Genomic DNA, 26,724 nt, shown 5'->3' with positions numbered 1-26,724 from the left:
AAAGCAGTGTAGAAGTGTTATCATTTAGGTTTGCAATATAATTTTAATGACTATTTTCTACGATATTTGAATAATGACTATTTCTGAAAATTAACACAATTTTAGCAACCAATGGAGAATAAAACAGGGACGTTACAAAATTTTAAAACAATTTTTGATAGAGATCATGGATTGAAGATTTGGTTTTGAACAATGTAAAATAAGTCAAGGATTGAAATGTGCTTTTACAATCAAAATTAATTGGGGTGTCTGGCTGGCTCAGTCGGTAGAGCATGCAACTCTCGATATCAGGTTGTGAGTTTGAGCCCCACGTTGGGTGTAAAGATTCTTGGAAAAAACTTTTAAAACACAGCAAATATGCTGAGCATGTATTTACTTGGAATACTTAATGTTTTAAAATAGCATGTGAAGGTAAAGGCAGGATATTATTACTCTAAAAATTAATGAATCAGGATAAACTTGTTTTTACATATTCAATAGTTAATATAGATTTGTACCTAATAACTTTACAATAGGACTTTACAAAATAGGTGTTGTGTGAAGAATCTATAACATGATGATGCTTTTGGATAATAGAATACCTCAGTTTTCTATTCTTAAAAAAAACAAACCCTCAAAACATTCTGATTTTGTTGTTTAAAAAATTGTTTTCATTTTAATGATCTGAGTTAGTAACAAACAAATATACAAAATTGTCTTTCACATTTCCATACATTGTGTTATGGACCACTTAAAACTCTGGGCTACAAATGCAGGTTTCTTTGTATCCTTAACTTCAATCATTGTCACTTATAAATAAAGGTGATTTTCGAAAACATGCATTTGTGAACATAGATGCCAAAAGTTGTACATGTAAGTTAATGCACAACCAATAGTGTACATTGTTCATTTGTGCAGTTATGTGTCAAATGCAATTGACATGGGTAGAAGCAGTTATCCCGGGACAGTTCACTCTGTTTGAAAATCATTTTTGAGAAGCAGATGAAACTGTAGTTCAAAACAAAAACTGTATTCTACAAATACAATAAAATTCACAACTTGCACATCTGAAGCAACTTTTGGGACCCAAAGCTGATTTAATAACCCTGCTGCTACATTGGGTTTTTATCGGTGTATCTTCAAAATCATAGATTGGAAAACAGCTGTTTCAACAAAAATAAATATATATATTAAAAGGAAAGTGAGACTTTAAAAAATGTGAGGAAAGCTTTGAAACCAGTAACAATGTATGAGTCACCTATCATTTTCAAGTTTTAGAAACTTAAAGAAATTTAGAAACTTAAAGATAATCTGAACGTCTCCCGTTTTAAATTAAGATTTTTGCACCTCACCAATGTTTTCTATTTGATAGTGTAAAAGAAGAGTGGACAGTTTGTATTGTTGACTTACTATGATAAATTCACATCACCATAAGTTTGTGACTTCATTAAAGATCAAGTAAGTGGAAACTGGATTATTATGAAAATGGGAACAAGGAAGCTCCTTCTACAACCACCAGTCTGAACTACAAATAAACACCAACACAAACTGATTTTTTATATTATTTCCAGATATATCTGCAGGAAGGAAAATCCAATCTTTCTTAAAAATGTTTTTCATGGGTTGTGGCAATGTGTGCTTTACCTCTTTAATTCTATCTACAACCTAAAATTATTTCTATACTACAAATTTCAAACTCCGTGGCAAGGAATGTGAATGCTAATCAGCTAGGTATTTATTCAACTTCATACAAAGAAAGGACTCATGAATGGTTATCATAATAATAGTCCCACTTTTTGCGAAGGCCCGAGTTTGAGGCCCTTGCCTATATTAATGATCAAATGAGAGAAGACAGTGCCGAACAACTGGGTCTCCTTCAGGCAGTTATCACAGACTTGGCCTCTGACGTTATGAAAACACTTGTTTTACTAAAATGAATACAACTTTAAACATTTTGAGGACAACTGCAGTTGAAGAGGAAATGGGTTATTTTCTATAGGAAACATAAGATTAACTTTAAGGAAATGTACCTGTTTTCCATGGGCCTTAACAAGGAAATGTGGCTAGTGATTTCAAACATGTACTTCAAGTGTTACCTAAATGCATGATGGCATTTCAACCATCAATGATTCAGGAAAGTTAAACTGAGGGAGGAAAGACATGTACTTATGTACTTAGAACACTACATTAGGAGATGTAGTTATCTACTCTGCACTTTGGAAACGAAAGAAACCGATTCTGTCCAGAGTCAATATCAGAAAGAAATATGGCTGCTTCCTACTCTTCTCCACCTGGTGAAATTAATTTTATGATGCTCTCACTGGTAAGTCTCTCATTTGAGTTAGGCAAAATGAATCTAATAGGTTACTTTTGTTTTCAAAATCAACTGTTTAAACAGGTCTTTTTAGAAACTTTCAGAAGTGGAACATTTAACCCTTGAGAGAAACTTCTATTATTATCTCATCTAATGGCAGGTACAAGGATTGTTGGATTAAGAATTATTGCTTTTAATAAGATAACCATCAAAAATAAATATGTAAGCTTAACTCACTCATTTTCTACCCAACGCTACAATGTTTTACTCTCAAATCAAGTCACATGTTATCTTTAATTCTTTGCCAATTTAGCAAGGTTTTAAGTATAAGAAGTTGGCCTGTTAACTCAAAATCAAGACAACAGCAATGTCCACATAAGCATGTCTTATTTGGGCATTGAGCAGTAACACTGCTTTCTTGATAGGGCTTAAGGCACTAAACGGTGGTAAAATAAACAAAAAGTATGATGATTAACAACTTCTTTAGAATCCTAAAAAAGGAGATCATTTAGAAGGACACTAGTAAATCTTTTTCTCAAACAAATAAGGCATCCTGTTGGCAAACACAAATAAAACAAAAGGTCATGTTGAACCTAATACATTCACTGTCTCAGCTATACTACTTGAAACACTAGCTATCAAACTAAAGAAAGCTACAACAGCATGTATAAAGGTTGGAAAGGCACCAAAGGAGAGTTCTACCACTTGCAGTTCTAAGAGTTAGGTAAGCTGTGTTTAACACTGCATGTAGCCTAATCATAAATTTCATTCTTCCAAACGTATAACGTGGTGAATTTTGATTTGACAAATCAGTTTATCAAGTACTAGTTTAGTAAGAAATTTACTTTCATGAATTAGACAATTACTGCAGTGTCTAACACAACTCCATTTATAAAGCTAAACTAATTCTAGTACTGAATGCATATTGTGGATAACACTGAAGCAAATCTGTATAAACAAAAATGGTTACCTCAAGATAGAATTCACAATAGAAATTCCATATATAACTAAATAAGATTTACTGAAAATAATGGAAAGTGTAGTACAGATACATCAAACTTAATTATAACCACAACATTTTCCTTGTGAAAAATACAACTATTAGTGAAATAAAATGTACAATTGAAAATTTTTCCAAAGGAAAAACAGTATAAACGAAAATATTCTTCGAGATAGGGAAAATAGTATGTCATTGTTTTTCTCATTACAATATAATTTGACACAAAAAGCAGTCCTAGAATTGCACCAATTCCACATCCAGTTTCCTGAACATGTTAAGAGTAAAAGGAGTTCGTAAAGCAGAATGCAGTTTCTGAATTTCATATTTTAAATTGAGGATATTCTCATACAAAATGTCACGTCACACCAGATCTGTTTACATAATGTACAATACTTTCCATTTTGTGGCCAGACATGAATATAAACATATGCTTTCTGTGCCACCTCTCTTTCATTCTGGTATTTAGTCAGAGTCAGGAAAAAATAATCAAGTTACGTAAGTGTTATTTCTCTAGCCATAAAGAAAAATTATATTTAGTGCATGCTTCATCATTTGTCAAAAAACATTTCTGAAAATAAAACTCAGTTACCCAATGGTTTACAAAATAGAAAAGTCATTCATTAGGATAAAAACGTGGTAGGGTTTTAGGTCCATTTCCAAAGGACTGACTTCCTGGGCAGCACCGCTGTCCTTCAGCAGAGGTCATGATGCAAGTTCTATGGTCAAAGCAGGTGTGCCCGCAGGAGACCACTGCCTGACATTCAATTATCTGAGGCTCTGCACCCCCTTCGACCACCCGCCTCTGCCAGTTCATTAGTGCTATAAAGTAGACGGAATTTTTGTGGAAATGTTAGGAACATTTCTGCTGTACATGATTTAGAAGTTCTCCAAATTTTTCAAACAGGTCTTCTACCCATTTTACATTTTTCATACAAAGTTGAACAATTTCTTCCTGTCCTAAGTCTTCGTTTCTTTTCTGCACAGAAGAAATCTAAAATAAAGAGAATTGCCACATTAGCTTATACTTATCTCTTTATTAGCTCTTAATAAGAGCTCACTGTTTCTAGATCTCGAATGAAAAGGATTTATGAATCCACCTACAAATACTGCTTTAAAAAACAAATTCCATCCATGGAGAATGATTATGTCACATAAATTCAGGTGAAGTCTAATCCTATCATTTTTAGTTCCAGAAAGGCAAGGAGGAAGCTAGAAAAAAATGGCTCAAACTTTCTCAATTGCTTCCAGTTGTGTTAAATTTAAGTGGCCAATTTTGGGGTCAATTCTACATTTCAGAGCATTGTAAAAATAGTCAACATATATCGCACGACCATCTTTCCAGCACATTATCATCAAACACATCAAGTATAGCCTTGGGCCAACTTAACTCTTTATTAAAAAACTGGTAGTGCTGGTCAAAAAAGATACTACTGTCTAGAACCATTAAACCTTTGAGGAAATTGAACTTTATTATCCCACCTATAAAGTGGTAGTATGGTCATATATAATTTCTGAGCAAGCTCAATTATGATACTTAAAAGTTACAATTAAATTTTAACTATCATTTCTTCCTGCCAAGGCACAAAAACCCCTTTCTCTGCAATTAAGTGGGATAAGGCCATTCTAGTGATAAGGAAGACAGCAGGATGTCAAAGCAGTGCCTGAAATGAATTAAAGCAGGATCATTCTGTATTATGGGAGAAGAAAATGAAATAAAGTACCATTTATTATGGCAAGGTAAGTAAGCATAATAGCTTAAAAACATTACCACTTACAGCTTCCCTAAGAGCCTCAGATTAATATGAGCACAACACATAACAGAGATACTCAGAATAACATTATTTACAGGACAATAGAGAGACATATTTTTCAACAGTTTTCTTTAAAACATTAAAAAACCATGATAGGTATGGAATCCTTAAAAGTTCAGAAAAAATTTTTCATTTTTAAATAAGTGAAAAAAATTACCTCATCTTTACATATCAGATAAACATGATATTTGTAATGATGGAGTGAATGATACAAAGAATACAGCTGTATTTTCTCTGGATCAACAGCAAACTCCTATAAAAAGAAAAGAGTTTATAGGTATATTTATTTCATGGAATATTTGAGCTGCGAATACTTTTTCCAAGAACACTAGACCAAAAGTCTCAACGGAAATCTTAAAAATAAATGACTAATATGGCTAGATACACGCTTAAATATGGACAAGAGGCTTATTCGATTAAGAATTTAAATTGTATTTTAAAACCTTCACTCTTTTTCCTGAATATAAACACACACTATTTCAAAAAGTTTAAACATAGAAAAAATTTAAACAGTAAACATGTAAGATGGCTTATAAAGTAAAAGAATCTATAATCTCTTGCTTTAGAGATAAACAAGGTTAACAGCATGGTATATATTCTTTCATATTTTCCCTCGATGTATACTACGTATTAATAACTCTCATTCTGTAATGGGAAGGAAATCCTACTATACATATTGTTCTGCAACTCTATTTTTTAGAACTTATTTTTTCCTAACTAAAACTTGAATATCTATCTATCTATTACATATATCCCCCCTGCCACTATAAATGATATGAGGGCAGGGATTTTTGACCATTTTTCACTGTTATATTCCTAGTACTTAGAACTGTATTTGCAAACTGTAGGCACTCAAAATATTTTACTGAAAGAATGAATGAGTCTCTTTTTAAAAAGTACATAGTATTACATTATCTGGATGGCTCTTTGTCCAATCTCCTACTGGCAAAGCATAACTGGATTGCTCTTACAAACAACTGCACAATGAGCAAGGGCATACGTTTTTATGCATTTGTGAATGTATTTCTACAGAATATATTTTTGATGTGGAATTGATTGGTAAAACTGTTTTCTGAAAAGGCAATAATTTAGACTATGTTTGAAAACGAGTGAATTCCAATTTCAATAATTTTACAGATATGGAATATTGAATCTCATGGAAATGTGTATGCTCACTTATCTATATGCATTTGTATCCAATGGTAAAAAGTGTATATAAAATATAAATACAGGCATCAGGTGATTCCTTGCCTATTAATCTAGTTTAAAAATCTGCGAGCACTAACTACATGCAGATACCCTGCTGAATGATGGAGAAACACAAAGAATAAGACCAAATTCCTGTTCCTTGAGCTGGAGCTGCTCATGCGTATCTGAAAAGATTTCATATTTACAACAAAATTTAGTAAAATATTTGCTTGTTTCAATGTTTTAAATAGGAATTATATTAATTGGAAAAGGTATAATTTTATCAATCAATATCTACTTACTTGTGCAGATTTGGTGGTTGTTTTAGAAGTCCTTAGAGTTTTCTTATTATAAGCTTTGCCATTCATTTTGATTTTAGAAATAGCAGAACCCCCACTTTTTGCTTTAGAGTCACGGGTAATTATTGTTAGTTCAGGAAAACTTTCCAAAGCATTCTTTAAAATAAAGCAAAAATAACTGACATCAGAAGAAAACTAAACTACTTTCAGCTATTCAAATTTTATTTTAAAAAATACAGAAAAAAATACATACATACATTTATGCTTAGTACACACACGAATATGCAGAGGGTACAGATGGCATGTGGTAAATATATACAATACAGATATATACACGGGTATTAAACATAGCTACAAATTCTTTGTAGCTCTTCCATCAAGATGTGGAATCTATTTCCTCATCCCTTAAATTTGAGTGAGCCTTATGACCTGCTTTATGCCAACAGCACATGGCACTGTAGGGACTCCTTAATGAGGCAGGGAGTTCTAGTAATGCCTCTCTGTGGCTTCAAAGTAGGGGAAATAGGGACATATGTTTCTCCAAAGCTCTACCAATTCAACTTGGCCAACCCCTGCTATAAAGAATTCATTGGATCACAGGTGAGGATGAGAACAGTGAAAATGAGCAGCATCATAATACTTCTCTGGCTTCACTACTCCTCTGCCTTTTGCGACTATGGTTGTGTTAAGAGAGTCTAAAACAGGTCTTGATGAATTTTTTGGCCACAATGACACAGTAGTTACTCACTGACAAGTTAGTGGTCATATAGCCAAACCAATTCTAGTCCATACTTTTTTTTTTTTTTAATTGTTATTTATTTTTAAAGAATAGAGAGAATCCCAAGCAGGCTCTGCGCATTCAGTGCTGAGCCTGACATGGGGCTCAATCTCAGGAACTGTGAGACCATGACCTGAGCTGAAATCAAAAGTCTGACACTTAACTGACTGAGCCACCCAAGTGTTCCTCTAATCCATTCTTTAAAAGTCACTGGCACATTTATGCCCTTACCTACTTGGTAAATCATGAAAAGCCACAAACAATAACGAATGATCTTTATAGCTAAATTTAACTAGTTTAAGTATTGTTTTAAGGTGGTGGAGTGTGTGACTCTTGATCTCAGGGTTGTGAGTTTGAGCCTATGTTGGGCATAGAGTTTACTTAAAAAAAAAAAAAAAGAAAAGAAAGAAAAAGTTGTTTTAAAAGATTAAATTGAGTAACCACTATCATTTACTATTTTGAATTCTGACAATATACAGGTTCAAGTGCCTCCATTATTTTGATTATTCAGAATGTAATTACCATTTGACAGGCTATACTGTTTTATAAACAGTTACAACCTTTAGGGCCACCTCTTCCAAACTCTGTATGGGTTCCCAAGTACTTTCTGTGACAAGATGCTAAAGATGATTGGAAGCACATGGATTTCTGAGGAAAACAGAACATGATTTACTTCAAAAAGCTTTAGGATTCCTAAAATTACTAAGATCATCATGAGTAATGGTGTTAATTATTTCTAAAGGACTGACATCTTTTACAATCTACTGTTTGTATTTTGGTTTTAAAATGCAAAATGCTGTAAATTAAAATAATAAAAATTAATAACTAATTTCAAAATTAGAAATTGTTTTTTTTCTGTGAAAATAATATGAAAACTAATTTTTCAGCTGTTCATTATAAATTATCGCATAAGCTTTAAATATCTACAGAGTCTATTAAATTTCAAGTGGTGGCTTTTATTTTAATACAAGTTATTAGAGAACTGGTTTAAATTCCCCCCCTTTTTTTTCCACACAAAAGCCTTCACACAAATGTTTTGAGAGAGAGACAGTGAGTGAGAAGGGGAAGACAGAGAGGAAGACACAGAATCTGAAGCAAGCTCCAGGCTCTGAGCTGCCAGCACAGAGCCCAACATAGGGCTTGAACCCATAAACTGCAAGATCATGACCTAAGGTGAAGTCAGACGCTTAGCTGATTGAGCCACCCAGGCGCCCCTCCTTTTTTTTAACGTTTACTTATTTTTGAGAGAGAGAGAGAGAGAGAGAGAGAGAGAGAGAGAGAGAGGAAATGCAGGGGAGGGGCAGAGAAAGAGGGACACACAGAATCCAAAGCAGGGTCCAGGCTCTGAGCTGTCAGTGCAGAGCCTGACACAGGGCTCGAACCCATGATTTTGAGATCATGACCTGAGCTGAAGTTGGCCGCTTAATTGACTGAGCCACCCAGGTGCCCCAGAACAGGTTTAACATTTCTAAATGGCTAGCCAAGGGGAGCCTAGCTGGTTCAGTTTGTAAAGCGGGAGACTTGATCTCTAGGGAGGAAGTTTGAGCCCCATATTGGGTATAGAGATTACTTGAAAAAAAAAGGGGGGGTACCTCAAACTGCTCATTTTTAAGATTTGGTAAACTTTTAGAAAACACACATCTAAAAGCATTCCCTTCTCTGCAGAAAGCAAGGTATTTTCTAAATTTCAATTGATAATAGCAGTTAAGCAGAAAATACTGGACTGTAGTCTGCAGACCAAATTCTTAGTACCGGGCTTCTTACTACCTTTTGACTTTTTTGTCTGTAAGTGCACGTCTGTGAATGATACAGGACTATTAGTAGTTTGGTGTCATTTAACTTTTGATTTTTTTAAGTAAACTCTGCAACCAACGTGGGGCTAGATCTCATGACCCCGAGGATCACATGCTCTGTTGACTGAGCCAGCCAGGCAACTCTGGTGTCATTTAACTTTGAACTCAATCTCAGAGCCTTAATTTTTACCTAGTAAAATGAAGCCAATTTTCACTTTTATGTGGAGTCTGGATAAAATAGGGATGTGAAAAAGCTATACAAATTACCCAAATGAGCTGAAAACTTACATCCACACAAAAACCTTCACACATATGTTTATATACTAGCTTTATTGATAACTGCCAAGATTAGGAAGCAATCAAATATGTCCTTCAGTAGATGAACAGATAAACTGTGGTACATTCAGACAATGGAATATTATTTAGTGGTAAAAGAAATGAGCTGCGAAACCATAAAAAGACATGGCAGAAAAAAATTCTTTTTTTTAAAACAAGTTATTTTACAGATCTTTATTTTTTTATATTTTTTCATGTTTATTTATTTTGAGAGAGAGTGTGCGTGCATATGTGTGCAAGCAGAGAAGGGGCAGAGACAGAGAGAGAGAGAGAGAGAGAGAGAGAGAGAGAGAAGAGAGAATCCCAAGCAGGCTCCACGCTGTCAGTGCAGAGCCTGTTATGGGACGGGGGCTCAATCCCACGAACTGTGAGACCATGGCCTGAGCTGAAATCAAGAATTGGATGCTTAACTGACTAAGCCACTCTGGCACCCTTTTATTTTTTAAGTAGGCTCTATACCCAATGTGAGGCTTGATCTCATGACCCCTAGATAAGAGTTGCATGCTCTACTAACTGAGTCAGCCAGGTGCCCCCAAATCTTAAATTCTTATTAGTAAGTGAAAAAAGCCAAACTGAAAAGACCACATATGGTATAGTTTTCAACTATAGGACATTCTGGAAAAGGTACAACTATAGAGAGAGTAAAAAGATCAGTGGTTGCAAGAGGTTAAGTGGGTAGGGAGGGATGAATACAGCAAAGAGGATTTTCAGGGCAGTGAAAGACTCTGTATAACACTTTAATAGTAGATAACATGTCATTATACCTTCTCCAAACTGATAGAATGTACAACACCAAGAGAGTCCATGCAAACTGTGGACTTCAGGTTATAAAGATACATCAATGTAGGTTCATCAATTGTGATAAATATACCACTTTGGTGGGAGATGTTGATAATGGGGCAGGTTGTTCATGTGGGGTAGATGGGAACTCTTTGTACTTTGTTCAGTTTTGCTGTGAACCTAAAACTGCTATAAAAATAAAGTCCAGGGGTGCCTGGGTAGCTCAGTCAGTTGAGCATCCAGCTTTGGCTCTGGCCATGATCTCACAGTTTGTGGGTTCAAGCCCCGTGTCAGATTCTGTACTGATAGCACTGATATCAGATAGTTGATAGTCCAGAGTCTGCTTCAGATTCTCTGTCTCCCTCTTTCTCTGCCCCTCCTTCCCTCTCTCTCAAAAATAAACATTAAAGAAAAATAAAAAAGAAATTCTATTTATAAAAATTAAAAGATATACAAATATATAAAAAAACTTTTCCCAAGGTAGATATGATCAAAAGATTCTAAACGTTATATGTTATACTTAAAAAAAATTTTTTTTAATGTTTATTTATTTTTGACAGAGAGAGACAGAGCATGAGCGGGGGAGGGGCAGAGAGAGAGGGAGACACAGAATCCGAAGCAGGCTCCAGGCTCTGAGCTGTCAGCACAGAGCCCGACGCGGGGCTCAAATTCATGAGCCGTGAGATCATGACCTGAGCCGAAGTCGGATGCTTAGCCGACTGAGCCACCCAGAAGCCCCTCAGCTTTTCTTATTAAAAGTATAACATATAACATTTGGGGGCACCTGGGTGGCTCAGTTGGTTGAGCGTCCGACTTCAGCTTAGGTCATGATCTCACAGCTCGTGAATTTGAGCCCCGCGTCGGGCTCTGTGCTGACAGCTCAGAGCCTGGAGCCTGCTTCGGATTCTGTGTCTCCCTCTCTCTCTCTCTGTCCCTCCCCCACTCGTGTGAGCACGCATGTGCTCTCTCTCAAAAATAAACAATAAAAAAGTTAAAGAAAAAAAGGAAAAGCTGGAAAAACTTGACTACTAGGTAGCTTCTGTGATAAATTTTTCTGTGTTTAGATTAGCTTCTTATTGTTCTATATTTCTGATGACACCAAGACCAATTTAAACTATATATATCTACCATTATGTTAAGATAACTTTTCCTCAGATATTGAGTAAATCAGACAAATAAAGGAAATTTTTATAACTATGCTAAGAAAAGGCCAATTCTAATTATAGATGAAATGTGAAAATTTTGAAAAGGTTTAAAAGAAAAATAAGACTGAAATTTGGTAGTTTAAAGGAAGTACTTTTGTTTTGTTTTTAAAAAAAATATTTTTTAATGTTTATTTATTTCTGAGGCAGAGAGAGACACAGCATGAGTGGGGGAGTGTCAGAGAGAGAGGGAGACACAGAATCAGAAGCAGGCTCCAGGCTCTGAGCTGGCAGCACAGAGCCCGACGCAGGGCTCGAACCCACAAACTGCGAGATCATGACCTGAGCCGAAGTTGGTCGCTCAACCGACTGAGCCACCCAGGCACCCCAAGGAAGTACCTTTGAAAATATTTGGAAATTATTATGTAAAAGGAATTCTAGATAAATATAAAAGCCTAAAAAATGAACTTAAGCAAAAAAAAAAAAAAAAAAGCAAATGATTAACACTAAGAATCTGCTTAATAAAATGAAAAGACAAGCTAAACAGACTCATAATGAATAAAAACTAAATTTTCGTCTGGTGAAAAATTTTATAAAACTGAGAGTGACTTTCATAAATTTCTTGCCTATTATTCTTAAGACTATGATTGCCAGTGAGTTTGCTAATAAATCATCTGAAGGAAATACCTTGAATGGCTGATCCAAATGAAGATTCAAAAGAAGTCTCTTTCGGTTATCATTCAGCATACTATCTATTTTTTTCATATGAGGCAAAAGGAGCTCATCTAAAACAAGATAAAAATTTATTGTAACAGGATAAACTATCAACATAAAAACTTGTTAAAAATCCAAGTTTTCCTCAAAGTTAAGATATTAAATTCATTGGTGTATGTAAATATTACTTTAAAAATACTGGACATGTAGCTTTCTGAACAAAAGGTAACTTGAAAAAATAGGTTTGCAATAGCCAACCTGAGAAAGAAACAGCACAGTATGAGGACAAGATCAGAAGTCCTGGGTTTTAGCCCTGTCTCTGCCACCACAATTGACTGATGACAGCTACCATGACCAGTGAGCAGACTGCCTAGTTTCTCCAGACCTCATTTATCATCTGAACAATAATCATATTACAAAATATAGATTTATCTGACATTATAAAAATCTATAAAATACCAAATATGATAGTCTTAATTTAACTGTAGTTTGGGCCAAAGAAAAAGTAGGGGAAGAAAAATGATCAAAATCCAGTTTCAAAAACACAAGAGAAGAGTCAAAATAGTTATTTCAGAAAAGGAGAGAGTAAAAGTATGATAAAGATTTCTAACCAAAACTTTTTACTTTCTTTTTCACCCCTCTAAAACTTTAAGATCTTTTTTAAAAAAAAGCACTTTCATTGGAGAATTAATTACTTTTGGTGCTGTATTAAATATTTTAGGTTACTAGATTATTTCTCAAATTATCAGCATAATAATATATTTTATAACACTACCTTTAATGACCATTCTGAAAATGTATATGTAATCCTCAGAATCTGGCCGCTAATTTCATAGATGAATAAAAGTATTCTTTATATTTGGAATACAAACACAAGCAGTGACCAGCAGAAGAACACTTCCTCTAATTGAAGAAAAAGTCCTTAGTGAGGAATGCATTCTGAGGTCACTCACCTTAGATACACACTGTGATAGTTTTCTTTTATCTTTCTAGTAGTGATTAAATCTGTTCAAAAACTGTAAGAATTTACATTTCACAAAACAAGGTTTAAACAGCTGTGGATATTTTAAAAATGTTACCATTAAAAAAAACAAAATATAACCATTAAAGTCTTTCCCCCTTATATCAAATAGAGAAAAATCAGAAAACAATGATAAGCAACAGAAAAAAAAATCAATTAAAATACAACTACCCAGGAATTGCCATTACTAAGAAATGTATGTTGTATGATGCAAGGAGTTTTGATTGAGAGAAAACATTTAATGGTGAAAACACTGATGTGGGGAATTAACTATGGGTTTTAATTGTGGTTATTCAATGATTAAGTTGTTCTATAACTATGAAATACATTTAATCTTTTTGAACCTTAGTCTACAAAATAAATGTTTTAGACTAGATAATCTCTAATGTCTCTTCCAGGTCTACATGACTCTAAAATTTTAGACTGATGAATGGATTACTGTCTCTGATACGGTCAAAAAACAATGGACCAAAAATTAGAAGACTTGAGATTGTAATCCTTTTGCTGCTGCATGCAAATTGTGGGCTCTTAAGCAAGACACTTAACCTCTAGGTGCCTCACTGTCTTCATCCACAAAATGGCTGTCTGAATTGTTTTGGGAGTAAAACAGAATAATATATATCAAAGTATGTGGAAATAACATATGTATTATTAGGCATTACTGTTGAAGTATATTGTTAGTGATTTTTGTTACTATCTTTTGATCATACATGCATACAATCATTTTGATAGGAGGGTGATGGAAACTGACTCATTAACAACCCTTTCATTCCCTCTTTTAGCTTCCCTGGTGAATGCTACAGTAGATGAGTAGTAAATATTAGCAAGCAACATTAAATATATGAGTCACCAGTTATTTCAAATATCAATCTCATCTCTATTTTACTGTAAGGAAAAGTTACTAAAGGAAGAATATAAAGGAGTAATATTAATGAATGTAACCTAATGCATACATTGTTTTATTATTAATTGATTAGAATATAATTATTTGGTGATGTATCTTTTATGAGACACAAATAATGTGATTTTAATCTTTATACCATTACTATCCACTTCATCTTTCCAATCATTAGAAAGCAGAATGTGTTGACCTCTGGACCTTGCGTGTAACATAGACACTTAGTGAAATGTTATAAGGATGACAAAGGTTTAGAATTGAAAGAAACTAGTGGGTAGTTACATAATTTTCCCATGAGTAGGAATCAATAAAAATACATTCAATCTAAAAAAATCCCTCAATATAAATTTGTTCAAATATTGACAATTCATGAAAAGACAGGAATACTTTATAGAATCAGTATCATGAACATGTGAACTGACAATATACAGATATCTATTAGAAAACCTATATACTAAACACATAACTAACAGATAAGAATAAAGAAGATCCATGAAGCACTACCAAGAAAGTACTACTTAGCAGACTGTACCATTGCTCTTCTCTAAGGCTTGCATTGTGTCAGGGTCCAAAGCGATGCTAACAAGCAATTCCATGTAGCTCTTAAAGGTTTCCTTCATCGCTCTTGTGTTCAAAAAACGAGTGACAAAGGGAGCTGGAGGATCAAATTCTGAGAGAGTGAAAAGACGAAATATTAAATATTCTTCCTGATAAATTTAAAAAACACTTTTATTTATAAAAAGAGCCTACAAGCAGATAAAAGGTTGTAGATAAAATTTCTTCAAATTCAAGCTTCTCACATTTGGCTTTTTTTGTTTTTTTAATGTTTTTTATTTATTTTTGAGACAGAGAGAGACAGAGCATGAACGGGGGAGGGGCAGAGAGAGAAGGAGACACAGAATCGGAAGCAGGCTCCAGGCTCTGAGCCATCAGCCCAGAGCCCGACGCGGCGCTCGAACTCACGGACCGCGAGATCGTGACCTGAGCCGAAGTCAGACGCTTAACCGACTGAGCCACCCAGGCACCCCCACATTTGGCTTTTAAAAACACCCCAGGTTACAGATTCTTAAAGCTGGTTTGCACATCACCATCACTAGAGAGCTCGTAAAACAAAACAAAACAAAACAAAACAAAACAAAACAAAACAAAACAAACAAATCAGCTTGCTAGACTATTACAACAGAATCTTTTGGTGGGGGTGGGTGGGTAGGTGGTGGTAGCAGTAATGATGAGGTTTAAATATTATACTTCTAAAGGTTCCCAGGTGACTCTGAAGCCCAATACTAGCCCAGCATTGGTAAACATCAGCCCCACAGGAACCTGTTTGTTCTCCCCTGGCTGTGCTACTCCAGAACTGATGGTTTCTCTAGATTGAAGAAACTACGTAAGACATCTAATGTATGAGTTAATATACAGCCATCTCTTCTTTTTTTAATTCTACACTTAAATTACTGTAAAATTCTGGTCTAGAGCCAAGGCATATACACTTTTAAAATATATATATAAAATAGCCCATACACAAGGAAAACTTCACTCAAGTTCAATGGCAAGAACTTCAAGATTAGAAATGTCTCAATTTTTACTTTTTTGATTAAAATACATAACTTGTAAAAAAAAAAGTTTGTTTGTTTTATACACACACAGGCCCAAAATGGTGTCACTTAGGGTAAGGCCCCAAGTCATTACCAGGACTTAATAACAGGACGAGGACATAAGCCAGGACATAATAATACTTAACCTAACTGCAGTTTCAAACCCCAGAAATGTAACCTTTACCCAGTTAACATGGGAATTTCCTGGTCAGCACTAGGAAATTTACTGATAGATCCTTTTTGTTCCACTTAGGAGGGTGACCTTGCCTAAAACAGTGGATTTTTGCTAATAATTTCCTTTTTACCACTCCCTCTCTACTTTTAAAACCTTTCCTTTTCTATAGCCCTTTGGAGCTCCCCTCTACTTGCCAGATGGGATGCTGCCTGATCCATTAATTGAATAAAAAAGCCAATATGTGTAAAACTTACTTGGTTGAATATTTGTTATTTAACAAACTATTATCACAGCCTTTAAAGCAGTTCTTAAAGTATGGTCCAAGGATCTTTTGAGGTTTCCTCCAAGATCCTTTTCATAATGTCAAAATTGTTTTCATAAAAATATTAAATGCTATATACCTTTTTTACTCTGTTGACATTTGTAAAAATAATGATGGGTAAAAATGCTGGTGCCTTACTTAGTATGAATCAAAGCAGTGGCACCAAATTGCACTAGTAGCCATATACTTTGCCATCTCCCTGACATGCATTTAAAGGGGGAAAAAAGCCAGTTTCAAATAAGAATAGTCCTTAAGGAGGAGCACCTGGGTGGCTCAGTCCGTTGAATGTCTGACTTTGGCTCAGGTCATGATCTTGTGGTTTGTGGCTTTGAGCCCCGCATCGGGCTCTGTGCTGACAGCTCAGAGCCTGGAACCTGCTTCGGATTCTGTGTCTCCCTCTCTCTCTGCCCCTTCCCTGTTCACACTCTATCTCTCTCAAAAATAAATAAACATTAAAAAAAATTTTTTTTTTTTAAAGAATAGTCCTTGGGGAGCCTGGCTGGCTCTATCGGTGCAGTGTGTGACTCTTGATGTTGGGTCCTGAGTTCAAGCCCCATTGGGTAGACATTACTTAAAAAAATGAAAAAAATAGTTTTTCATGAAGCAGTAAAAATGATTAATTGCATTAAATTTTTTACTTTTGAGTAAATGTCTCAATATTCTGTGTGATAAATTAGAGGTACAAATGAAGCACTTCTGTTTTAAAGTATGATGGTTATCTCCAGGAAGAGCATCCATGCAATTGTTTGAGTTACAAGATGAACTAGACCCTTTTCTCCCCTTGGGACAACCATTTTCATTTGAAAGAGTGATTGCCAGACACACCATGCCTATTCAGACTCAGGTATCTGGCAGACATTCTCTCAAAAATTAATGAAATGAACCTGTCATTCAAAGAGAACAAATGACAGCATTTACTAACAATGACAAAATTTGAGGTTTCATTTTTTTAATTTTTTAAAAAGATTTTATTTTTAAGTAATCTCTACACCCCATGTGGAGCTCAAATTCACGACTCTGAGATGGAGTCGCATACTCCACGACTGAGCCAGCCAGGCAGTCCCAAAATTTCAGGTTTCAAATGAAAATCAGAATTCTGGAAAACATGTATCTACAGCTGTGGGCTTGACAACATCCCCTGATGAGATCAGTGGTAATATTAGTGTTACACTGTAAAAATGTATGACCTAAATGTAAGAGCTAAAATCAAGAAACTCTTAGAGGTGCCTGGGTGGCTCAGTTGGTTGAATGTCTGATTTCAGCTCAGGTCATGATTTCATGGAGCCCTGCATTGGGTTCTCTGATGTCAGCACAGAGCCCGCTTTGGATCCTCTGTCTCCCTTTCTCTGCCCCTCCCCCACTTACATGCACTCTTTTTTTCTCTCAAAAATAAACCTTAGGGGCACCTGGGTGGCTCAGTTAGTTAAGCTTCTGACTTTGGCTCAGGCCATGATTTCGTGGCTTGTAAGTTGGCTTGTGAGTTCCAGCACCGTGCTGGGCTTCATGCTGACAGCTCAGAGCCTGGAGCCTGCTTCAGATTCTGTGTCTCCCTCTCTCTGACCCTCCCTTGCTCATGCTTTGTCTCTCTCAGAAGTAAACAAACATTAAAAAAATTAAAAAAAAAAAACATTAAAAAAAATAAAGTCATGAAACTCTTAGGAAATATAGGGGTAAATCTTCATGACCTTGTATTTGGCAATGGATTCTTAATATGACACCAAAAGTCAAAGCAATAAAAGAAAAAATAAAGAAATTTGGCTTCGTTAGAACTTCAAACTTTTTTTGAGAGAGAGAGCATGCAGTGAAAGGGCAGAGGGAGAAAGAATTTTGAGCAGGCTCCAAGCTCAGCGTGGAGCCTGATGCAGGGCCCAATCCCACAAACCTGGGATCATGACCTGAGCTGAAATCAAGAGTTGGATGCTCAACTGACTGGGCCACCCAGGTGCCCCAGAATTTCAAACTTTTGTGCATCAATGGACATTATCAAAAGAATAAGATAAAATATTTTAAATCCTACATCTAGTAAGGGTTTATTATCTAGAATATATAAAGAACTCCTACAACTTCAGAACAAAAGAATAGCCTAATTAAAACTAGGCAACATATCAGAATAGACATTTCTTCAGAGAAGATAAGGAAATGGACAGTAATCACTTGAAAAGATACTCAACATTAGTTGTTAAGGAACTACAAATCAAAACTTCAGTCATATATCACTTTACACCTACTAGGATGGCTACAATAAAAAATAAAACAAAACAACCCACCAGAAACAAAAAAATAACAAGTGTTGGTGAGGATGTGAAAAAACTGGAACCTTACGCATTGCTGGCAGTAAAGTAAAATGGTGCAATCATTGGGGTATTTCAAAGGTTTGGTGGTTCCTCAAAAAGCTAAACATACACTTATCATATGGCCCAGCAACTCCGCTCCTAGGTATACACCCAAAACAATAAAAAAAAAGACACAAACATATTTGTATGCCAATGTTCATTGCATGCACCATTTACAATAGCCAACAGGTGGAAATAATCTATGTGTCCATCAAAAGATGAAAAGATAAATGAACATACAATGCATAAACTTACAATGGAATAGCTGGCCGTAAAAAGCAATTAAGTTCATATACATGCTGTAACATGGATGAACCTTGAAAACATTATAAGTGAAATAAGACAGATACACTTATATGAGATATTTAGAGTAGGCAAATTCATGGAAACAGAAACTAGATTAGAGATTACCAACAACTGGGGGAAAGAGAGAATCGGTAGTTATTGCTTAATGGTTACAAAGTTTCTGTTTGGTGTGATGAAAATGTCTTGAAAATAGTTGTGATAGTTGCACAACAGTGTGAATATAATCAATGCTACTGAAATGTACACTTAAAAATGGCTAGGGGCGCCTGGGTGGCTTGGTCGGTTAAGCGTCCGACTTCAGCTCAGGTCATGATCTCACGGTCCGTGAATTCGAGCCCCGCGTCGGGCTCTGTGCTGACAGCTCAGAGCCTGGAGCCTGTTTCAGATTCTGTGTCTCCCTCTCTCTCTGCCCCTCCCCTGTTCATGCTCTGTCTCTCTCTGTCTCAAAAATAAATAAACGTTAAAAAAAAAAATTAAAAAAAAAATCTATATAAGTGGGTTTTCTTTTTATACATTAGCTGAAATAATATATGTAGAAGCAAACATGAAAATGCTACTCTTCTGTTAGTTTAGGAAAATATAGTAGTTAAAAATGTTAATAAGTAATGGGTTTATTTTATTTTATTATTTTTTTACATTAAAAAAATGTTTTTATTTTTATTTTTTTGAGAGAGAGGGAGAGGGAGAGATAGAGTGCGAGTGGGGGAGGGGCAGAGAGACAGGGAGACACAGAATCCGAAGCATGCTCCAGGCTCTGAGCTGTCAGCACAGAGTCTGACGCGGGGCTTGAACTCATAACCATGAGATCAAGACCTGAGCCGAGATCAAGAGTCGGGGGCTTAACAGAATGAACCACCGAGGCACCCCTGTAATCTGTTTATTTTATATTTGAGAGAGTGGGAAAAACAGAGCTTGAGCGGGGCAGGGACAGAGAGACAGAAACAGGATCTGAAGCAGGCTCTAGGCTCCAAGCTATAAGCTGTCAGTACAGAGCCCGAGGCGGAGCTCGAACTCAAGACACCGCGAGATCATGACCTCAGCCAAAGTCAGATGCTTAACCAACTGAGCCACCTGAGTAGCCCTTGGTTTACTTTATTTTATTTCTTTTTTTTTTTTAAATACACATTTTTTTTTTTAATTTTTTTTACAACTTTTTTTTTTTTTTAATTTATTTTTGGGACAGAGAGAGACAGAGCATGAACGGAGGAGGGGCAGAGAGAGAGGGAGACATAGAATCGGAAACAGGCTCCAGGCTCCAAGCAATCAGCCCAGAGCCTGACGCGGGGCTCGAACTCATGGACTGTGAGATTGTGACCTGGCTGAAGTCGGACGCTTAACCGACTGCGCCACCCAGGCGCCCCGCCCTTGGTTTACTTTAAATAAATATTTTAAAAATTTGTTTTAGGGGCACCCTGGTGGCTCAGTTGGTTAAGCATCTGACTTTAAGCTCAGGTCATGATCTCGTGGTGTCATGAGTCTGAGCCCCGCCTCAGGCTCTGTGCTGACAGCTCAGAGCCTGCAGCCTGCTTCAGGTTCTCTATGTGTGTGTGGGTCTCTCTGCCCCTCCCCTGCTCATACTCTGTCTCTCAAAAATAAATAAACATCAAAAAAATTTTTTTTAATTATCTTAGTAGACATTTGGTAAATGTCAATACATATAGCCCACAAAAGCACAAGTATTTTGGAATCCTCAATAAATCTGAAGATTATAAAAAACTCTTAAATAATTTTAAAAACCACCAATGTATAAATCTATGTTTATTATCAATATTTGCCTTTTAAGAAATAATCAAAAACAATAAAAATGCTTACCTATTAGTGACACCTAGTGGCAACTCAAGTCACCATTAAAGAAAAACATCTTGAATGTCATTTAAGGAAGCGGTATAATTGCGTGCAAATTTAGAACCTAAACCATTCCATTCTAAACCATAGAAAGGAAAGCAAACTACCAAAATTACAAGTATTGCCTTCCATACACACTCAAAGCACTGAATATATTTTTTTTAATCCTTAAAAGAATTAAAATTTTTTTTTTCCATTTTAATTTTTGGGTGTGGGGAGGTGGGGGGTAGAGAGAGAGGGAGACAGAAAATCCCAAGCAGGCTCTGTGCTGTTAGTGCAGAGCCTGACACGGGGCTCAAACCCACAAACCATGAGATCATGACCTGAGCCAAAATCAAGACTAAACACCCAGGTGGCCCAAAGCACTGCATTTCTTTATAAATTCTGATGTTCAAACTTCATGAGTAGCTTTTATTTTTTTATTTTTATTTAATTTGAGAGAGAGAGAGAGAGAGAGAGAGAGAGAGAACATGACCTGGGGAAAGGGGCAGGGGGAGAGAGAATCTTTAGTAGGCTCCCAAAATGGGGCTCGACCCTGAGATCATGATGTGAGGCAAAATCAAGAGTCAGACGCTCAACTACTAACCAACCGAGCCACCCAGATGCCCTACCATTCTCTTTCTGTTCAAATAAGCTTTAAGATAAGCTCCCAAGCAATGAGCTTGTAATGTCAGAATCCAACCTGGTCATCAACCTCAATAGCACCCCAACACACAATTCACCATTTATATTCAACCTGAATTTCTCATGTGTCCCCCTCTTCCATCCCTACTGCCCCAACTTCAGACTTTCAATTTATACCTGAACTATGAGGTCTTGTAATACAAATTCCAATTTTAACATGTTGCTCCCTACTCAAATCCTTCCAGGGACTCTCCTTTGCTTACAGGATCCCAGGCTTTTTAGCTTTAGCTTGGCATATCCGGCCTTCTATCATCCTTTCAACTTTTTCTGCCTACCTCCAACTTTATGCTCTAGAAGGGTCACCAACCTTTTTCTGTAAAGGGCCAAGTGGTAAATATTTGAGGCTTTAATGGTCACATGCTCTTTGTAGCAATGACTCAAATCTGCCACTGTGGTAGAAAACCAACTATATGAAAATATGTAAATGAATCCGCATTCCAATTAAAACTGTATTTACAAGAATAGGCTGCAGGTCAGATTTGACCCACTGGCCAGTTTGCCAACTTTTGCTCTAGAATGAACTGCTTGGTATTTCTTACTTATATTCACAACAATTTGATGGCTAATGGAATGTGCACTAGTATATTCTTGTGTTTTACAACTATCTCAGGTTTAGTTTCTAATAAATCAATATACCTGTATCTGTATCTAGCCAATGAAAATGCTCTTTGGTGTCTTTTAACAGTTTTAAGAGTATAAAAGGGTTTGAAGGTCAAAAAGCCTGATCTATTTCAACCTTTCCATTTTATAAAAGAGAAAAAATTAAGGCACAGAGAGGTCACCTAGATTAGTCAAGGGTACTGGTTGGCTAGTGGCAGATATATGGCAGTATACAGTGTATCATATAATTAACAAATATATTCCATATATTCCAAATATATTCCATATACTTATATTCCATATAAGTATACATTATTATATACATTATTATACCCTATTAACTATAGTTTCAGAGTTGCTGCCTCCTAGGCTCATTTTACTCTTTTCTTCCAGCATAAACATAGACTGAAGATTAGAACTACAGAGATTACAGGACTCAGCATAAATGATCTGATCTAATCCCCATCCTACCCAAAGAGGCGAGATAACTGGCATGACTATGGCAGCAGTCTTCCTTCAGTTCACTGTTCTTTTCTACTTTACAAGGCTGCATGTATGGGCAAAGTGTACTTCAATTAGTGTTCAAGGAATGAGAATTTATGTATGTATATATGTATTTATTTTTTAATGTATTTTTATAAAAGCCTAGGCAGAACTTAGGTAGGTAAATCCCCTGAGAAATAAAACAATTTTGAATTGTGAATATCATTGCTTCTCTCTGTTCATGTAGATAACCTAAAGTTACCAAGGTATTCACTTCATAGACAACTTACCCTCATCATCACTACTAGTAGAATGGATCTCAGGACTGGAGTCAGATTGGGATGATGAAAACTCTTCTTTCCATTTCTTCCGCTTCTTTGGTGGTGGCTCAGCCTTTACTTTCAGCTGTTTAACTTTGGGTTTCACTGAAGGGGCTTTTGTAGTTGTAGTTTTTGGTGTTGGAGGATCAGAAGTTTTACTGCTACTACTTGGTTTAGCCTGAACAGTTCTGCAATGTTACAAACAAACTTCATTAACACACTGCAATCTTGTCAGATTAAAATAAATTAGACCAAAAATGAATAACACTAGTGAAAAAAAGTATAATTACCTCACCAACATCTCCAAAATAAAGCCCAAGTCCCATACATCTCCAATGATGATTCCCACCCTCCTCCCGACAAATTCTCTTGAAATACCCTCTAACCACTGACATTCAGTATTCAGTTATTAAAGGACTATTAATTTAATCCCTATTTCTCTCTCTTCACTCCTTCTCTCCCTTTATGAACTCATTTTCCTGAGGATGAAGCTGTACAACAGGTGATCAAAAGGCTTTGGGAAGTAATTCATGATAAACCATCAATAGCCATATGTAGTAACTCTGACCATCTGAAACTCTCAGATTCTTGTGGTAGCAAGTTTTGGTGTGGAGACCAACTACATCTGTCCTAGAGCCCTTCAAGATTTGCTGTGTTAGTTCTGGAGATTTGAGTGGATAAAATTCCATCATAAAAATAAGGTGCACTGCTTCTAATAAGTTGGAATCTTAATCAAACTAGACCTTACCAGCACTAGATTGAGAATATCTAGGGTCATACCCCCTTTTCCCATACAGATCACAGGAATGTGGCTAGGTCAGTTGTCTTCCAGATCCATGTTCCAGACAACCCAGATCACATTAATATATGATAATTCTATTGTACACTTGCCTGGTAATGTATAGGTTTTAGAGTTTTTTCTTAAAATTTATTTCATTTTAAATTTGACACTCCATTTTAATTTTCATTTTATGGATAAAAAAGAGGGCTTCAAAAAGGTTGTGTTACTCTAGGTCATAAAAAGCTGGATTCAAACCTCCTGACTCTAAATCTATTTTCCCTCCATTACATTAGGGTGACACCAAAAGGCTTCTGGGAAAGAAAAGAGTACCTATCCCACCACAGATGGTCATGAGCTTTACGGCTCCGGTCTCATTACTTCAAAAAGAATCACTTATTGCGGTGCCTGGGTTGCTCAGTTGGTTAAGCGTCCGACTTCAGCTCAGGTCATGATCTCACAGGCTTGAGTTCGAGCCCCACGTCGGGCTCTGTGCTGACAGCTCAGAGCCTGGAACCTGCCTTGGATTCTGTGTCTCCCTCTCTCTCTGCCCCTCCCCTGCTTATGCTCTATCTTTTTCTGTCTCAACAATAAATTAAAATATTAAAAAAAAAAAGAATCACTTATTATAGCAGACACTGAATTTTTAGACTTGTATATAATGAAAAAATGTTAGGCTCTTTAACTGATGTGATTCTTTGTATAAGACATTGTGGGTGTGGGCAGATGACTGGATGGCTCAGTTGGTTCAATGTCTGACTTTTGATTTTGGCTTGGGTTGTGATCCCAGGGTCATAGGATCCACACTGAGTTCAGAGCCTACCAAAGATTCTCTCTCTCTCTGTCTCTCTCTGTTTCTCTCCCCGACTTGTGCTCTCTCTCTCTCTCAAAAGTTAAAAACAAATTAAAAATTAAAAAACAAAATAAAAAAAAAACCATTGCTGGAGTACCTGACTGGTTTGGTCAAAAGAGCATGTGACTTGGGGGTCACATACTTGGGGTTCTGGGTTCAAGCCCACGCTGGGTGTAGAGACTACTAAAATAAAATTAACTTAAAATAAAAGACATTGCCAAAAATAAGCCTTATATATATATATATATATATTACATATGAAAATAAATACCTGATAGTTTGTGAAGGCTTACTTCTTGGCTTTTTGGAACACACTCTGACATATTCCTTTTTGTTTGTGTTTTCAATGAACTTCACGTATATCTTTTTGTATTTACTCTTTGCATCTCCAAAATATCCAAGGTACTAAGGAAAGAAACACTATGAATTACATACTTATACATTCTGTACATAAAATATTTGTTGGCTTGACTATTACATTAGCATCCTTTAAGTTTTTCAAAATGCATCTCTGGCCAAGCTACTTTTCACCCTCAATAAAAATGATCTCAGTCTCATTCTTGACTGTAAGCCCTTACATAGAAGCTTACATTTGGCTAATCATTTGGCTAATCATCAGATGCTTACTTACTCAATGCTGTTAAATAACTACATAAGTATAAAAGAATCACTTTTGTAAGTTTTCTGATAAATTGGGATGTTTGATTGGCAGAATAATCAATATAGTAGCAGCCCCTGATTCCGTATGAACTTTTTATAGACTAATAACTAATTCATTTTTTAAAAAAAGGTTTTTTATATATATATATATATATATATATATATATATATATATATGTATAAAGTGATTTAATTTTTAAAAACTGGTATTTACATACTGATTCTGTTTTATAATCAGACTATCAGAGTATTATATTATCAAATTTTATATCAGAAATGCTTAATATAAAATACATTTAATTTAGGGGCGCCTAGGGACGCCTGGGTGGCTCAACTGGTTAAGTGTTTGACTTTAGCTCAGGTCATCATCTCATGGTTCGTGGGTTTGAGCCCCGTGTCGCACTCTGTGCTGATGGTGTAGAGCCTGGAGCCTACTTCAGATTCTGTGCCTCTCGCTCTCTCTGTCCCTACCCCACTTGTACTCTGTCTCCCTCTCTCTCTTTCTCTCTCAAAAATAAATAAACATTAAAAAAAAATTAGGGGCATCTTGACGGCTCAGTTGGTTAAGCATCTGACTTTGGCTCAGGTCATGATCTCACAGCTCCTGAGTTGGAGCCCCGTGTCGGGCTTTGCGCTGACAGCTCAGAGGCTGGAGCCTGCTTGGATCCTGTGTCTCTGACTCTCCTTGCCCCTCCCCTGCTCTTGATCTCTCTTTATCTCTCTCTCTCTCTCAAAAATAAATATTTAAAAAATAATAAAAATACACTTAAATTTAAATCATCCTTTATTTTTCCCAGGATAACTGTTTTGTCAAAAAAATAGGAAGGCTAATGTAACCAAGCATTTTACTTACACTATTTGTAGCAGCAAATTCTCTTTGTCCATCTCGAATTTCAGGAACAAACTTCTGTAATAAAGCTTTTTGTACTTTCCAAATAGCTGGGGGTTCTTTTCCTGTTTTTAAAGCCTCCTGTAATATGTGGAATCAGTTATAATTTTAAAAACTGGCAACATATTCTTGATTTATAGAATCTTAGAACTAAGAGAAAAATGAATGACCTACATAGCTATTATTTTTAACCTAGCTGAATTTTTGCAATAATTTTTATAAGGTGGCTATTCAATCTCTGCTAAAATTCTTCCAGAAATAGGGAGGACACCAACATGTACAGTAGCTCATTACCCTTTTGTGTAACTACTGGCAAGTTTTCCCCTAATGATATTTTGATACATTATTTGTGCAGTTTTATAAGAGTATGTATATATTCAAAAAGACCAGAAACAAATATGCTAAAATATTAACAGTAGTTAATTGTGAATGGAAGGCATATAGACAATTTGAATGTTGTATTATAGTCCTCATTATACTTTTTAATGCCATTCCTCTCCACCCCAATTCAAAAATAAAATCAAAAGGAAACAAAAACCCAAAAAATATATTATTTTAAGCACAGCTAAAATCGTCTGGTATGAAATTTACCATTCTACCTGTGGTTCTATAATTTGAAATTATGAAAATAAGTGAATTCTGTGTTTATTTTATATTCCTATTACTTTCTTTAAACTTTTAAGTAAAAAAAAAATAACCATTTTCTCCAACCCCTTAACAATACAATTGAGTTGGGAACCTTCAAAAACATTAACATTTCAAAACTGCTCTCATTACTAGCACCTAAATGCAGCATACTGACTAGTCAGAAATATGCAAAACTCAAAAAAA

General features: G+C 35.8%; 1 protein-coding gene across 3 annotated transcripts in view; it reads right to left on the bottom strand.

The window, feature by feature from the left end:
• Positions 1–627: 627 nt before the first annotated feature.
• Positions 628–26,724, bottom strand: part of QSER1 (glutamine and serine rich 1) — an 83,021-nt gene continuing 56,924 nt past the window's right edge. For 2 of the 3 annotated variants that reach the window (XM_043580890.1, XM_043580892.1), the window contains exons 6-13: positions 25,858–25,974; positions 24,616–24,749; positions 22,684–22,901; positions 14,586–14,723; positions 12,108–12,205; positions 6,595–6,747; positions 5,262–5,357; positions 628–4,284 (exon numbers count right to left, since the gene is read on the bottom strand). In XM_043580890.1, the coding sequence (XP_043436825.1) occupies positions 4,144–4,284; positions 5,262–5,357; positions 6,595–6,747; positions 12,108–12,205; positions 14,586–14,723; positions 22,684–22,901; positions 24,616–24,749; positions 25,858–25,974 (1,095 nt within the window). In that variant the 3' untranslated portion in view covers positions 628–4,143. Of the gene's footprint in view, positions 4,285–5,261; positions 5,358–6,594; positions 6,748–7,891; positions 8,018–12,107; positions 12,206–14,585; positions 14,724–22,683; positions 22,902–24,615; positions 24,750–25,857; positions 25,975–26,724 lie in introns of those variants that run through there. The other variant, XM_043580891.1, reaches the window with a different exon arrangement.

The sequence above is a fragment of the Prionailurus bengalensis genome, chromosome D1, assembly GCF_016509475.1.
Source record: "Prionailurus bengalensis isolate Pbe53 chromosome D1, Fcat_Pben_1.1_paternal_pri, whole genome shotgun sequence".
In the NCBI taxonomy this organism is placed as follows: Eukaryota; Metazoa; Chordata; class Mammalia; order Carnivora; family Felidae; genus Prionailurus; species Prionailurus bengalensis.
The sequence above is the reverse complement of the archived record's forward strand: the minus strand, read 5'-3'. Positions and strand labels throughout refer to the sequence as shown.